Below are 16,972 nucleotides of genomic sequence, written 5' to 3' on the forward strand. Positions count from 1 at the left end.
GGAGTTGAATTTTAATTGGCATGAGAGCAGGAGGATTTTACCCCAAACTTTCTGAAAAAAGGCAAGCATATTTTTTATATAAGGTCCAAGACCAGGTGGGGAAATCCTTTTATGCGTTAGACTGGAGTAAAGGAAATAAAAATAAGCTTTAGTATTTCTTTCCTATACTAAATGTAGGAAAAATTAATTACTATTTTTTTCCTTCTAATTGTGCTCATATCTTGATTGTTGACAGTACTATTTTGCCACAATAAAGCCAAGTTTATTGAATACTGCCATAGCCTTTGTACTGTGCCATCCACCAGATTTCTGACAATTTAACTCACATTACTGTAACATCTCATTTGAAAAACACCAAGTTAAATTTAAAACCATTTAGCCAATTAAAGTAGAACCTGAATGATTAATGTCTTGGCATTTTGTTATTTGGAGATGTCAAATAAAAAGTCCTTTAGGGGCGCCTGTGTGGCTCACTTGGTTGAGTGTCTGACTCTTGATTTCCATTCAGGCCATGATCTCAGGGTCATGAGATCAAGCCCCAGGTCAGGCTCCACAATCAGAACGGTGTCTGCTTTGAGATTCTCTCTCCCTCTCACTCTGCCCCCTCCCCCGCTCTCTCTCCTTCTTTCTCAAATAAATAAGTAAATCTTAAAAAAAAAAAAAAAAGTCCTTTAATTTGGTCGTTTTTCATTGGTGAGGGTGTTGTGAAGTCATATAAGTAAGCCAAATGTGTGAAGGAAGAACATCAGTGTCTGAGTCAGAGAGACCTGAGTAGGAATCCAGAGCATGTCACTCACTAGCCTTGTGACTTTAGCCTGCATACTTAACCCATCTGAGTCTCTGTTTCTTCACCTGGAGACAGCTCCACACAGGAGAGCCGTAAAGTTCAATTATGACATGGGAAGGACTGACACACGTCTATTCGGCACACTATTTAATTGTCCTCCCTTCCTTCCCCTAAATGTACAGAAACTGGAGAACAGTTTTGTCATTCTCCCTAAAGGCATCTGGGATCCAGGGAAGCAAAAGAATCACAAAGAGAACCACCTGGCTGACCAGGTTCAAAATACACAAGCAGATGAATCAGTTTTAATTTTTCATTTGTTTTTGTTTTCATTTAATCTGTGGCTTTTCTTCTGAACTGAAATGAATCCCTCTAGATCTCAGGGGCCTCCTTTATAAAATTAGGAAGTTGGACCACCTACCTCAGTGGGTTTCAACTCTGGCTATGCAGTAGAATCACTGGGAGAGCTTTCTTAAAATGCAGATTCCTGTCCCCACCCTCAGAGATTCCCTGTTGCCCTACGCTGAATCAGTGTGTGTGGTTTTAGAAACGCACAGGCCACTCTCCATTGAGACTCAGATGATTTTTGAGGCCCTCCACCATCTCATATGCCTGGCTTTATTACAAAACACAAGGAAAAGATACTCAAACTAGAAAACGTTCGTTTTCTAGTATTTGTATTCATGTGCTGGTTGTCACAGGCATGTTCTGGATGCCCCCCGCTCACCTATCCCTCAAGGGAGCAGGCCAGCCCTTCTGAGCAGCCAGACTCACACCTTGAGCTTCAGACCATGGGGCTGGCATCCCAGGAGCAGCCTTGTCTGAACATGGCAATGAGACCTGGGAGATTCCTTGGCTTGATGAGGGGGTAAGATGACCGCTGTGAAATGTTGAACTACACCTACCAGACAGGGATGGGGGCATCGGGGAGAAAGGTCAATGAGGGTGAAGGTAAACTCTGGTTTAAACTTGGGCCAAGAAGCTTATTTTTTTTTAAGATTTTATTTATTTATTTGGCAGAGAGAGACACAGCGAGAGAGGGAACACAAGCAGGGGGAGAGGGAGAGGGAGAAGCAGGCTTCCCGCTGAGCAGGGAGCCCGATGCGGGGCTCGACCCCAGGACCCTGGGATCATGACCTGAGCCGAAGGCAGACACTTAACGACTGAGCCACCCACGCACTCCCAAGAAGCTTATTTTTAACCCAAGAATAAATTGAGCTACAGTCTAAGGTGAGGAGAAAGCCAGGAGAGTGTAGCTACGATGGCTTAATTAACACTGCTCCTTCTCTCTGCCTTTCTGTTGTTGGAGTTGGACACCCTGATGATAGTTGCAAACAAAGGACAGCTCCCAGCATCTCTGCCTGGTCCTATGCTCACACTTCCTTGAGGATACCTGCTCCCCCATCTGCATGGATCAGAGATGGATCCTAGCAGCCGTGTTTATTCAGTCCCCACGAGCTGTGGGCATGGCCCAGCCTTGTCCAGCGTAACTCCCAACATTCAGAATCTTAGGTTGATAGGTCTTTTGAACAGAGAAAAATGTAAACTTGGGAACTGTCAGTAGCCATATTCTTCTGTGTGGACCATGAAAGAGAGAAATGAGTCTGCATAAGGGAGAATGTAGTTAAGTATAGAAGAGTCAAAAAGAGGCAAGATGGAGACTGAAGACATTCTGGATTTCCTATGGAGTTCAGCTCCCCCTGTTCATGGGTCCTATTACCCCATCTGCATCCCTACCTTTTAGTTTATAATTAATGCCCCTTTGGTTAAGGTAGCTGGAACTGGCTTCTGCTACTTATACAGTTGGCCTTTGAAAACCATGGGTTTGAACTGCATAGATTCACCTAACTCAGATTGTTTTGCTAAATACAGTACAGCACTGTAAATGTATTTTCTCTTCCTTAGGATTTTCTTAATAACATTTTCTTTCCTCTAGCTTACTTTATTATAAGAATACAGTATAGAATACATATAATACCCAAAATATGTGGTAGTCAACTGTTTATGTTATCAGTAAGCTATTACTCAACAGTAGGCTACTAGCATTTGGGGAAGTCAAAAGTAATATGCGAATTTTTAATTGTATGGGGAGCCAGCACCCCAATCCCTGTGTTGTTTAAGAGTCAACTGTAATCAAAAAAGCTCTAACAAGTATGGCTACCATGTATGAATCATTATATTTTTTGTGTTCAAACCAGTGACAGACCAGTGCTTTCCCAGTGAAGAAGGCAAAACACATGTGGAAGAAAGCAACCAGGGGCAGGAGGTCTGGGTTTAAATCTTCCTCTTAGGATTCCACAACTACACATAATCATAGACTATTGACATTAGTTCTTAAAGGTAACTCATTTCCACTGCCCAATATCATAACTAGATGATATTGGGAAGAGTTTTTAATCCTTGTGGATTTAACTATAAAATGGCCATAAAGATTCTGTGAAGGGGCAGGAGCTGAACCATTCACTTTCTTGAGGTTTCTTCCAACATTAAAACCTCTGCATCTATGGTACTTGATATTATCAAAAGGAGTTTCCCTTGGAATTATTCTTGAAGCCACATTCTGTACATCAAATGGTCAGGAGAACTCACCATAAGAAGTCATACCAGGTGCTCATGTGAATGACAGGTAAAACTGAACACTTTAAAATTTAAATGTAATGGGTGCCTGGGTGGCTCAGTTGGTTGAGTGTGTACCTTTGGCTTGGGTCATGGTCCCGGGGTCCTGGGACTGGGTTCCGCACTGGGCTCCCTGATCAGCAGGGGATATGCTTCTCCCTCTCCCCTCCCATTTGCTTGTGATCTCTCTCTCTCTCTCAAATAAATAAATTAAATATTTAAAAAATTTTTATGTAAAAAATGCCAATTTTGCCTAACTTTCCATAAGACATTTTGGCTTTGTTTAAAAGCAAATAACCTTAGAACTGAACATATTCAACTCCCCTATTTATCTGAACAAAATTTAGCACTTATTATTGAGAGGTGATGAGGATACACATCAGTGTATCGTGGTTTGATTGGTGCTGGATGGGGGGTGTGTTCAAGGACAACGTGGGAGTGATGAGCAGATCTAGGAAGGAGGCAGGCAGGGTGTGACAGAAGGTGTCATGGAAAAAGCGATGAGGTCAGGTAGCGACCTCTTCGACCTCAGCCGCAGCAACTTCTTCCTGGAAACATCGCCAAAGGCAAGGGAAGCAAGGGCAAAAATGAACTATTGGGATTTCATCAAGATAAAAAGCTTTTGCACAGCAAAAGAAACAGTCCACAAAACCAAAAGACAACCGACAGAATGGGAGAAAATATTTGCAAATGACATATCAGATAAAGGGCTAGTATCCAAAATCTATAAAGAACTTATCCAACTCAACACCCAAAGAACAAATAATCCAATCAAGAAATGGGCAGAAGACATGAACAGACATTTTTCCAAAGAAGACATCCAAATGGCCAACAGACACATGAAAAAGTGCTCCACATCGCTCGGCATCAGGGAAATCCAAATCAAAACCTCAATGAGATACCACCTCACACCAGTCAGAATGGCTAAAATTAACAAGTCAGGAAATGACAGATTTTGGCGGGGATGCGGAGAAAGGGGAACCCTCCTACACTGTTGGTGGGAATGCAAGCTGGTGCAACCACTCTGGAAAACAGTATGGAGGTTCCTCAAACAGTTGAAAATAGAGCTACCATACGATCCAGCAATTGCACTACCGGGTATTTACCCCAAAGATACAAATGTAGGGATCCGAAGGGGTACGTGCACCCCAATGTTTATAGCAGCAATGTCCACAATAGCCAAACTGTGGAAAGAGCCAAGATGTCCATCGACAGATGAATGGCTAAAGAAGAAGTGGTATATATACACAATGGAATACTATGCAGCCATCAAAAGGAATGAGATCTTGCCATTTGCAACGACGTGGATGGAACTGGAGGGTGTGATGCTGAGTGAAATAAGTCAATCAGAGAAAGACATGTATCATATGACCTCAGTGATATGAGGAATTCTTAATCTCAGGAAACAAACTGAGGGTTGCTGGAGTGGTGGGGGGTGGGAGGGATGGAGTGGCTGGGTGATAGACATTGCGGAGGGTATGTGCTATGGTGAGCGTTGTGAATTGTGCAAGACTGATGAATCATGGATCTGTACTTCTGAAACAAATAATGCAACATATGTTAAGAAAAAAGAAAAAGAAGAAGATAGCAGGAGGGGAAGAATGAAAGGGAGTAATCGGAGGGGGAGATAAACCATGAGAGAGGATGGACTCTGAGAAACAAACTGAGGGTTCTAGAGGGGAGGAGGGGGCGGGGGGATGGGTTAGCCTGGTGATGGGTATTAAAGAGGGCACATTCTGCGTGGAGCACTGGGTGTTATGCACAAACAATGAATCATGGAACACTACATCACAAACTAATTTTGTAATGTATGGTGATTAACATAACAATAAAAAATTAAAAAAAAAAAGCAATGAGTTCAGCCAAGGGAACCAAGCCAGGTGGGGTGGACCATGGTGAGAAGGAAGAACAGGGCCTTTTTGGCAGTGGGACAACATACCCAAAACATGGGGTTGAGAACCAGTGTCCAATGCTCAGAGACCTACAGTCCTGTGGCAAAGTAAAGACCACTCTTTCCAAAGGTATTTGTGCATTGAGGCTGATTCCAGAGGGAAAGAGGGAGGTAAAGTGAACTTTTAATATCACTGTGGGAACTCCAGTATCTAAAAATCAGTCACAAAAGACAATAAAGGGATCTAATACATATTGGTGTGATGGGATGCCAGAGAAGTAGATATATCATAAAGGGAGTAGAGATATCTTGCCTGGGCCAGTGGGCTGATGAAAAGAGTAAGTAATAACAAGTAGCATTTATTGAGTGATTGCTAAATGCCAGGTGCTTCATGCTTTGCACACATTGACTCACTTTGCACATCACACTCTGTGATGTAGGTTCTATTATTACCCTGTTTCAGGAGGCTGTCTCCCTCCCTCGCCTAGTCCCCTTTTCTGCACTTACACTAATGCACAAGGTATTTTATTTATTTAATATTATTTTGTATTTGTCTCTCGCTTTCTGACAGAATGGACTGTCTTTAAGGGCAGGGACTTTTGTTTGTTTTCTTGACTGCTGTATATATACCCAGAACTTAGAAAGCACAGTAGGAGCTCAATAAATAATGGTGAACAAAGAATGACAGAAACTGAGGTACAGAATGGTTAATAACTTGCCCCAACTAAATAGTCAGGCAGTGGTGGGACTAGGGAGCAATGGTGTGAACCAGCTAAGGGGGTTTTTAGTGAGGCCGTGGCTCATAAGGAGGCATAACGGAATTGAAGGTGGAGGGACTGGAGCATCAGCCTGGTAAGAATAGGCTTAAGAATTTATCAATTCATTTATTTATTCAGTTAGCTTTTCAGCAAATATTTACTGTCTACCTACCATGTAGCAGGCATTGTTCCGGGCCCTGGGAAACAATGGTGGACAAGGGCCAAAAGGGTTCCCCATTCAGAGGAGGGGAGACAGACAATAGAAAAGGAAACAAGTGAATACACAGAAAAATCTCAGGGATGATAAAGTCTGGGATGGTAATAGAACAGGGTGATGTGATGAAGAGTAGCTGGGGGAGGGGGAATCCCATCATTAGATGGGGTCTTTGGAGAGGGCCTCTTTGAGGCGATGTATGAGCAGAATCCTACAGCAGGAAGCTCTGGGAGAAGATAATGCTTAGAACAAAGATGATGGGGGGTGGGGGAAGCAGACACTGGGGGAGGGATGGGGGTAGGGTTTGGAGAGTGGGATGGAACCCAGAAAGTGTCCATGGAGATTGCAGCTCTGCACAGGAGGCTGAGAGTTCACAGCCAGGAGAAAGGCCTGTAGGGCAAAGTCTGGCTAGGACCAGAGCCAAGTGGTTAAACAATTGTCCAGAAAAGCATATCTGGTCTTAAACCAGGAACTAAACCCAAAAGGACCCTGATTTAGGTTACCAGCTGGGAGGCAGAAGCAGAAGGTACTATATAGAATGATAGGAGCGTGGGCAAGGTGGACAGACTCCATATTACAAGTGAATTTGGTCAGCTCAAGCTTGCAAGGGACTTAAACTGAACTGCAGTGTGTCCCCCACAATTCATGCACACCCTGTATGTCTGCCTAGAGCTGAGGAGCCACTGGAGGTGGGAGTGGCCTCAGGGAACATCTAATACACATGATATTTTGCTGGCCCGTGGACCAGGCCAGTGATCCCCAACCCGAGCGAAACAGAAGACTCATTTGAAGTGTTGGTAAAAAATTCAGATGACTGGGCCTCATCCCCCATAATTCCTATTTATTATGTTGGGATTGGACCAAGTATCTGCATCTGTGATGCAAATGGTCTCCAGACAGGGCCCACCTGGAGAAATGTGCAAGAGAATCCACACGTGGGCTTCAGGGAATCCATGAAACCTCTGAAGTTGAATGAATGCACCTGTGCATTTTTTTTTTTTTTTGGCAGGGGTTGTGGGGAGAGGGTCCATATCATCACAAGAGTCTCAAAAACTCCAGAACAACTGATCTAGTCCTGCCCCATGTCTTATAGAGTAGAAAACAGAGTCCCACGAATGTGATGACTTGCCTGATCCACAAAACAGTAGAGGTGGGCTGTTACTCCAGACTGTTCACATGCCCCTCACTCTCTTCTCCACACCCTGCTGACTGTAGGGGTGAAGGGGAAGGGGGAAGGGGATTAAGCACTCAGGAGCAAAGTCATCACAGGATTGCTCACCGCATTTTGGCCCCAGGTGGGATAGATCCGCAGAGTGAGGTTTGCAATGATGATGCCTTAACAAAGAGCCCAGGCATTCACCTGGGACGCCATCCCAGGCCCTGTGTAATCTTCTCTCCATTAGGACCTGAAGCCAGGACAGAGGATGCATGGGCCAGGTTGTTGGATGCACGGTGGTAACGGAGTGACGTTCTTGTGAAAAATCTGCCTTCCTCTACCTGAGCAGGTGGGCGCTTCCAGCCTTCCCGGCCTGTGCTCACTTTTCTATCCACCTCTTCCCTCAGGCCAGTCTGGATCATGGCCCCACCTTTGTTAGTACGTTCCTCCCAGTCCGGATTTTATGAGACTAAACCCGGCTAGCCTCCTCAAATTTGGTATGTGTCCTGCCCTCCAGTTTTGGCCCAGATCCTTCAGCCTCTGGCCGCAGCCTGAGCTCCCAGATTCACCAGGCTTGCTCACCTTCCTCTTCTGAACTAACAACACCCCATTTTGGCCTTTTGCCTCTTCACTCCCTATTTTGTCCCGGGGACAGGGCCCCTCCAGTCCTGGCCCCACCTGGTCACCCCCTCCTCCCCTAGCCCACCTGGCCTGCACAACCTGCTCTTCAAGGGCTGAACTTCTTCGGAGTCCGACCCCTCCTTCTGCAAGGCAGCCACCTAAGAAAGTCAGTGTAACCCCCTTTCCCGGCCTTCATCTGTGAGGGTGCAACAGCTGGCTCAGGAGCTGGCTGGTAGACCCCGGGGAGACCCTGAGTCCCGATCAACAACCCTGCCTCCCCACTCAGTCCAGGTTCTCTCAGTCTCCCCTCCCCCCACCCCGCTCTACTTGTCAAGTCCCTTTCTCTTCTGTTCCTTTTTCTTTTTTTTTTTTTTTTTAATTCTTTTTCTTTTTATCCTTCCCCCATGCTTTAGGTCTCCCTTGGCCCTTGCCGTCCGCACTTTGCCTGAGAGCAGTACTCAGGAATAAAAACGTGCCCGAACCCTTTGTGTTGACTCATGCCACCTTTGTTTTGGTGCCAGATTTGTTCTGGAGGCAGCTCTCTGGGAAAGCCAGCCAGTCGGAGCAGTCCCGCAGAGCATGCAGCAGGCAGAGGAAAGAAGACTGCTCGGGAACGTTCCCAACAGCCTCCTCAAATCTGTGGAGGCTGGCTTTCGGCCCCCCCCCCGCCCCCCCTGCCTCTCACAGACAAGGAGACAAGCTCAGGGCTCAGGAGACTGGCCCCAGGTCTGGTATTAAGTCAGGGCCGAGGGGGAAGTGAACACGGAGCCGTCAGACTGGAAGCTGTCCAGACAGCTGCGTGGAGCAGGATCACAGCCCGCTGCCTCGCAAAGCCTCCCCGGGCTCAGTCACGCTGTGGACCCTCGACAGTTACTGGAAAGTTGTCTTAGACGTTCCTGTTAGTTCTTTGTCCTGTGAAGGAGTTGCACAGTGCATGTCTTGGGGAAGATTAATCATTTTCTTCCTTGCCTATGACCAAGGCTGTTTCTCACGTCCCTACCCTGGTTTTGCTTGTCTCAAGGATTTCATCCAAAGGGCGGGACGTTTCCCCTGCCTCCCCCCACCCCAACGGGAGCCTGCAATCAGGACCAATGAAAGCGAAGTACCTCACCCACCCAGTGACTAAGAACTCCGAGTATTTAAGAGGTTCAGGAATGGGCTGAGAACTGCTTTTGCTTTCTCCCCAGACGGGCACACTCTCGCCTGACTCCGGGCCCTCACTGAGCTGCAGAGGGAAGAGGGAAAGCCTCCCAGACTCTCTGCCGCCATGTGCTACGGCAAATGTGCGCGATGCATCGGACATTCTCTGGTGTGGCTGGCCATCCTCTGCATTGTGGCCAATATTTTGCTTTACTTTCCCAATGGGGAAACGAAATATGCCTCTGAAAACCATCTCAGCCGCTTCGTGTGGTTCTTCTCTGGCATCGTAGGAGGGGGCTTGCTGGTAAGTTGTTCAGAATTATTAGAAGCTTAAACAATTCTCTTCTGTTAATGAGGTGTTTTCATGGAAAGGTTTCTGCGATGCCTGCTTCCCATTCCAGTTATTTTTGTTCATTCTTCTTTGGAAAGCAGATCACACAAAAGATAGGTCTGGTGTATTTATTTTGTTAGACGTTTTACAAAATCCTCTTTCAGCTAACCGTGAACTACTTTTTTGCTATGTTCTCTTACTTTACAGCTAGAAAACAGATAGCTTTTTAAATCAGATCTGAGAGACTATAGAGTTTCTAGTACTGGGGGGGGGGTGGTGGGCATGTAACATTTGCTCTGGGGAGCTGGGAGGACGCCGCTGGTTCGCTGTCTAAATCAACAGAATTTTGGATCCAAATTCTCTGCTGTTTATTCTCAGGCCTGTGACAGAAAAAAAACAAAACAAAACACATGACTTATGAGTGTATTGCTATTTAGAAAGAACTATAAATTTTCTCCTTTATGTAATCCTGGGTGTGGTGTCTAGGAAAAATCCTACAGTTAACAGCAGATCAGGGTCTGAAGCTAACAGTGGAATGTGTTGTTTTTTCCAAGGTTTGTTTTTAATTGAAGTGAGAGGAATTTGCCTGCCAACCTGGGAGCTGAAAGTATTAGCTTCAACCACAGCATGGAAAGAATGTGGACAAACTTGAGTTTGCCACTTTAAATGCTGGGATTGAGAATTCTAAAAAGACATTTTATGGAATTGCTAGTACCACACAGGATATTTTTCTTAGTCAAGAAAAGATGTTACAACGTTTAAATTGAATACATTATGATGAAGCACTATTATCATGTTGGCATAATCATTTGTCCTTCATATAACATCGCACCTGTTTAGGCTTCTTTTGATCTCAAACTCGGGGTATTTCATGCTTACCTTATTTAAAGAGCTTTATTGTGAGGCAACAACCATACCATCATATCATCATCTTATATGGTGTCTTCATCTCTCCCATTTATGAAAAATTTCAGTTATTCTATGAAAGACTGTTAGTATCGTCTATGTTTTACAAGGGAAAAAAAAAATCAGATTTAAAAGGCAGGGCTTAAGAGTTTCCAAGCAGAGGTCCCTCTGGGACTGGGACTGTGCTAGGAATTCTTGTGGAAGGAACATTTCTATGGGTCCCTCTTTGAGCCCTCTCGTCGGGCACGCTCACCCCAGAGACTGCTTTGACACATCACACGCAAACAAGCAGGTACTCCACTAAGAAGCATCTTGTTCTCATAGTTTTACATTCTTTGAGCTACTTGGGCAAGCGAACCCAAAGCCATCCACCACTGTCAGAAAGAAATATATTCCACCAAAAGATGCTTCGCCTGACCCTTATGGCAGGCTCTGACCTGGGGGAAAGGCGGTGACTTTCGTTTGCCTGTTTTCGGACCAGATATTCTTCCCGGCATTTGTGTTCATCGGGCTGGAAGAGGATGACTGCTGTGGCTGCGGTGGCCACGAAAACTGCGGCAAGAGATGCGCGGTAGGTGTTCCAGCTCCGGGCGTGGAAACGGTCCCTGGGAGGTGGCCGGGGCCACGCAGGCTCACTTCTGCTGTTTCTCCTCCCGCCAGATGCTTTCTTCTGTCCTGGCTGCTCTGCTCGGAATCGCGGGATCTGGCTACTGCGTCATCGTGGCAGCCCTGGGCTTGGCAGAAGGACCACGATGTCTTGATACTTTTGGCCGCTGGAACTACACCTTTGCCAACACCGATGGACAGTGAGTAATTGTTTCCCGTCGGGCCACACGTGCTCATCCACCACATGGTGTAGTGGCAAGCCCGTCAGGTTGGAATGGCAGCAGCGATCCCTGTGTCCGTCCGCTCGGCCAGGTGTTTTCGCACCAGGCGGTGGTGCCAGCGCTTGGATCCCTGACCTGGAGAAGCTCTCCGTGCTTTTTAGTGGATTCTCTGATTCAGCCTTCATGATACCCTATGAGTTGACTTCCACTATTGCTCCCATTTTACAGATGAGGAACAGGAGACACAGAGAGTTGAAGGAACTTATTCAAAGTCACATTGCTAGGAAGGATATGGACAGTCAGGATGTGAACCCAGGCAGCCTGGCTGTAGAGCTTGTGCTCATACAGTGTGTCCACTATACCAGAATGATTAGCTGATTTTACTATTTTATAAGAACATATTATGGAATCCTTACACAATGTGGATGGAAAGCATATGAATTTAACCAAAGCCCAGGGTAGATCATACTACTCCCATACACACACTCACATATAAACATAATAACCACATACAACAAACCCATTATTTAAAGTGATCAGCTTATATAAGACAGGTCTGATACGCGACTTTAACATCAGGATAATTTAAGGTCTTTTATTTTATGTTGATGCTTATTTCTTACCCATTATTGAGAAAGGATCAGAAATAGCTGATAGAAACTGATGTACATGACGACAAATGAATGACATCCTGCTTTGAATTTTGAAAAGCTTAGTTGTGAGATTCGTGAGTGAAAATAATATGAATAATGAATTTCAATTGCCTTTACATTATCAAGACTGTTTGTCCCCCATGAATAGTAAGTTCATAAACCATGCGCATGCAATTACATGGACCTGGATTCCACCCGAGCTCTGCATTTCTCCCTCAGCAACGAGGAAAAAGTGGCCCGAGCTCTGTGCTTCTCAGTTACTTCATCTGTAAAATAAAACCAGGGGCAGTTGTCAGGAGGATTAATGAGATAATAAATGTAAAGTACTTGTCACAGAAGCTGACACATTCTGAGCATGGCCTCTGTTGGCTGTTAATACTCTCTCGTAACTTACAATGAATACAGCCAAGGTAGCCTCTGAAGGCAAATCAGCATTTAGAGGGGTTTGAAATTTTGGTGGTCAAAACAAGGTGATCACACTTTGGTGATCGTGACTCAACTGTGTTTGGAACATACTGAACGTACCGGGAGAAATTCGCTATTCATGTATTCACAGACATAGAAAACCCACCTCTAAAAAAGATCATGATGAATGCAGCTGGAATGTAAGGAGAAGGGCGAGGATCACTAAAACATTTTTACAGCTGTTTGAGTGTATGTCCCTCCCCTGACCCACCCCAGCTTCTGTAAGAAAACTTTTACTTCTGTATCGTTCCTCACTTCAACCTGTCCAAGGATTTCAATATGGGAAATAACTAATGGTCACAAGCCAATGACTAATTGCTCAATGGACAAGTGGGGCCAAAGAATTTTTTTTACATTGTGTCCTAAAATTACAAACTCCTTTCCCCACTGATAGGCAGAAAGACCAGGTCATAAGGACAGAGTTCTTTTTCTTTCTTAATCAACAAATTGAATTTCTGATTGGCTCAATGACCATTCAAAATTAGGTCTCTAATTCCAAGCCCCTTTGTTCTGTTGTTTCAGGAAAAACTGATAATATAGCAGACCTCTTTGTGGAATTAAGTCAATTATAGATTTTCTCACATGATTGAATCCTTTCATTAAGGATCCAAATGCTTTATGATGTAGCAAAGGCTGAGATTCTAAGAGAGTAATCAGAGATAGAAATTTTTCAGACTGTAAGAATATTAAGGTATTTAGAAAATCTCCCAAGTCACGTATATATGTATATGACTTGTATGTGTGTGCCTGTGTATATGTGTGTGTGTGTGTGTATGTGACTTCAGCGTGGCTTGCTAACCTGACTTCAGATTATTTATCATTCAATTACTTTTAAAAGTGTTGAGTACCTACTATGTGCCAGATACTGGTCTAGGGGTTATATATACAATGATGAAAGGTCTGGTTCCTCTCGTCATGGAGCTCAGACTTGTGGAACAGTTACATAAGCAGGTATTCTCTTGGCCTAGCTTAGTACCCTTCCTCACACTTGGTTAACCTGATCAGTATACTTGTTGCGTTGCGACTGCATCTTGTCTCCTCCCTTGGAGGCTCTGCTCTTCCAGGGCAAAGCCCATGCCGTGTTCACCATTATAGCCCCAGCCTGGGCTTGATGTCTAACTCACACTGAGTGCCCGATAATCTTTGCTGAATTTTATGTTTGTCCCTGCAACACGACCTGGGCTAAATTCCTCACTTCGTGAAATGACTAGGACTAGAAAAATTTGATACAGGTCAATGAATTAATTCCTTTCTTTTTTTCTGAACGAAAAAGCACCACACAGAAAGTAGCTTATGAGACATCCCATTAGGTGTGGTCAGGTGTCAGAAGTTTCTTTTTTTTATCCACAGGTACCTTCTGGATACCTCCACATGGTCCCAGTGCATTGAACCCAAACATGTTGTAGAATGGAATGTCTCTCTGTTTTCTATCCTCTTGGCCCTCGGTGGAATTGAATTCATCTTGTGTCTCATTCAAGTAATAAATGGAACGATGGGAGGAATATGTGGCTATTGCTGTTCGCGCCAACAGGTAAGAACCTGTGTGAAAATGTCACCGCTTGGCCCTGGGGTATTCAATGCTTATAATACGCCATTGTTTTCATCATAAAGAAGAAAAGGCAAAATTAAACACTGCTCAACCTACTAGGATTTGTTCCTATACCGTCTTTGTGGCAGAGCACGTACAGCATTCGGTTTTGCTCTCGGTAACAAGCTTCCTTGAGTGTCATAGTCCCTGGATTATCTTGTTTTTTTGTAGTTGGCTCTGTGTATATACGGAAAATGCTGTCCATAGACAAAGTGTCCCTTCAAGAGCAAACTCACCGCCCCTTTCACTGGCCCTGCTCTGGCCAAAGAGACACAACTTTGCTTGCTCTAATGTTCCCAACTAGTGTACACAAATAGTAGTCAACGTTCATTGAACTAGGCACTGAGCTACACTCACATTTCAGATGAGACTATGAGTCAGGGATTGAGCAATATGTCTAAGATCACCTAGTCAGGAACTAGCAGGCTTCAAACCCTGGGTCATCTTATGCCACAGCTCCTGCTCTCAACCTGTAAACAATACTTGCTGTTCTGTTGCATATTTTTTACAATTCCTTCCTAAAAAGGAGTCCCCAAAATGCCCAACAGTTAAGCACAGAGAATCGCTGGTAAGCTTTGAATAGCAGCTTGTGAAAAGGCTTTCACAGTGAAAGAAAACCAGGAAGCACTTGTTTCCTGGGGATATGATTTCAGAGAGAAGTATGCATTTGTTAGTAGCAGGGAAAGTTCTTGTTTCTATATCCTACTAAAAAAAAAAAAAAAAAAAACCCATGTATTAATGAATTGATGGAAGTCCAGCTTTGGTCCAATTTTGGAGGATTTGTTGTATGCATTATTCTGTAAAACAGGATTAGGTAAACAGAAACTTAATTTCTGTTTTCCTAATCATTTGCTCCTTTGGTTCAATCAAGGTCTCTTTTAAAATATGACAAAACCTAATGAAAACTGAAAGCCCACTGCTACCATGAAAAACCTTGCTGTAAATAAATGGAAAGTTTCTAAAATTTTTGAGGGGAAGTTAAAAATCTAGTTTCCCTTATCAGGCAAGTACAGCAAGATTAATAATTTCCTTTGGGAGCCTGCCAAATTTCCAAGAAAACAACACAGTGGGAAACTTTCAACGTGGACTTGTTTCCAGACAGTATGGTTGGGGAGAGACAGAGAAGAAGCCTCTCTGAATTACTCTAATGTAACCTATCTTTAGCCTTGAATTGCATACAAGGCGGAGTTTAAATTAGGTGAGGCCCTGCTGGACATCAGCACTTGTGCATTTGGGGAAGAGGCATAGTGGTTTGGAAGAGTGACTCTCCTCCCTGAGCGTGGGAGGGGGTGTGGGGTGGGGGGGAAATAGTCCCACAGGGTTTCCCATCTGTCTGAGTCACAGTAGGGATGGCTTCTTCCCAGACATGCCAGTGCAGATCTGCTACCTTTATTCCTCAGACAAAAGACACTTTCAAAGGGCAAGGTTTTTTAGTGTAGATGAGTCAAGTCTGTAACTTGGTAGTATTGAATTGGGAAAGTTACCCACATTGAGCCCACTCCCGGGTGAAACTCCCATGGCATTATTTCTAAAATCCTTAAGAATAAAAACCTACCCCAAGCACATTCAGAGTGAGCCCAACACCGGTAAGCTGCGTTTTCGTGGCCCTTTCCAGCAGCTTTTCCTCAGAGAGGACGATGGGTGTCCGTTTGTTTAGAAAACGTTTCATGAGCATTGTCTAAGCTCTCAGCTGAAGCTGACATCAGCCTGCTTTAGGTCTGCTTCAAACAGGAATTTTTAGGACGAAGATGGCATCGTTGTTTGTTTAGTCTGATTGTAACCTAACGCCGCTCTCATTTTCTTTGCAGAGATATGACTGCTAAAAGAGCCGCCCCGAGACAGAACCACAACCTTCCTCTCTTTCATTGTAATTTATATATTTGACTTGTATTAATTTGTAAAACTTTGTACCACTGTATCATACTCTACATATTCTACTTTTATAAATGTGTATAAAGACTGGCATCTTCCTGTGATGTCAGTGTTCGAGCGTAACAAACAAACCTTTTTTTTAGGACTGAGAAAATAAATGAGGTCATTTATCGACTGAATGACGGCTGGTCCTCAGCGTAGCCGAGATAAACCCTGGCCTGAGTAATGTTTTTGAGAAGCCTTATAAGGATAAATATTACATTCCCATTTCTATTATATGTGCATGGGTTTATTACATGGAAGATGTGTAGTTGCTTTTTTTTTTTTTAAGACCATGAAGGAAAAAAATCTAACAACTTGAAAAGATGTGTTTTGTTCACTGTTTATATGGTGTTTCCCATTCATATGCCTGCAAATCTCTGACAAGAGGCCTTTATGAACTATTGCGAGTTTTGTGAGAGACAGATACTTGCGCGGAGCAGGAGGGCTGGTTGAGAGTGCCCTGAGCTAAAGGAAGGAGTCAATACAAGCAATGCTTCCAGGAGTCCTCCCGGATCCTAACTTTCTCTAACACGTGGAAAACTTTTTGTCCTTCAAAGACAAGCGCTAAGGATCATGCATTGATAAAGAAAAAGGCCTGGATACTTGGGCAAGAAAAAAGATGGGGAACGGAATAAAGCAGTTTATCACCATCATGGGAAAATGGGGGAGGGGGAGGAAGGGCAGGAGGACCATGAGGAAATAAACCCAAAACTTGGTGGTTGAAATCCAACAAAATAAAGTATCCACTACCATGTTTTTTCTTGTTTAATTTCATTGTCCTTTATTTAAAATTCCTCCTTTTTTCTCCCTATTTCCACCTTGCCACCCCCACCCCCCCAGCCTGCAGATTGTGCAGCCGCCATTGTTTGGGGCTTTGTGGCTTCTGGGTTTTCTATCCCACCTTCTCTGCCTCATCCTCGCCCTCCTCTTCTACCTTTCTCTGCTATCCCTGCACTGTTGTTGCTCTGCGTCCATTGGGGTTGAGTTCATTACACCACTTAAGTAACTTTCCTTTCTACTGGATGTTCCAGGCATCAGGCTCCTGTGGAGACATTTTCTCCCTTGATATTTTATATTTATTGTACAGAGTTAGGCTCTTTTAAGAGAC

At 44.2% G+C, this 16,972-nt stretch overlaps 1 protein-coding gene across 1 annotated transcript; it reads left to right on the forward strand.

Moving 5' to 3' along the window:
• Positions 1–9,196: 9,196 nt before the first annotated feature.
• Positions 9,197–16,620, forward strand: TM4SF1 (transmembrane 4 L six family member 1). The gene is made up of 5 exons (XM_025880705.2): positions 9,197–9,484; positions 10,899–10,988; positions 11,078–11,223; positions 13,713–13,893; positions 15,759–16,620. Exons 1-5 carry the CDS (start codon positions 9,308–9,310, stop codon positions 15,771–15,773), a joined length of 609 nt encoding a protein of 202 aa, XP_025736490.1. The 5' UTR covers positions 9,197–9,307; the 3' UTR covers positions 15,774–16,620.
• Positions 16,621–16,972: the final 352 nt, after the last annotated feature.

The sequence above is a fragment of the Callorhinus ursinus genome, unplaced genomic scaffold (assembly GCF_003265705.2).
Source record: "Callorhinus ursinus isolate GAN/ISIS: 27379988/994484 unplaced genomic scaffold, GSC_fseal_2.0 scaffold1, whole genome shotgun sequence".
NCBI classification, from domain to species: Eukaryota; Metazoa; Chordata; class Mammalia; order Carnivora; family Otariidae; genus Callorhinus; species Callorhinus ursinus.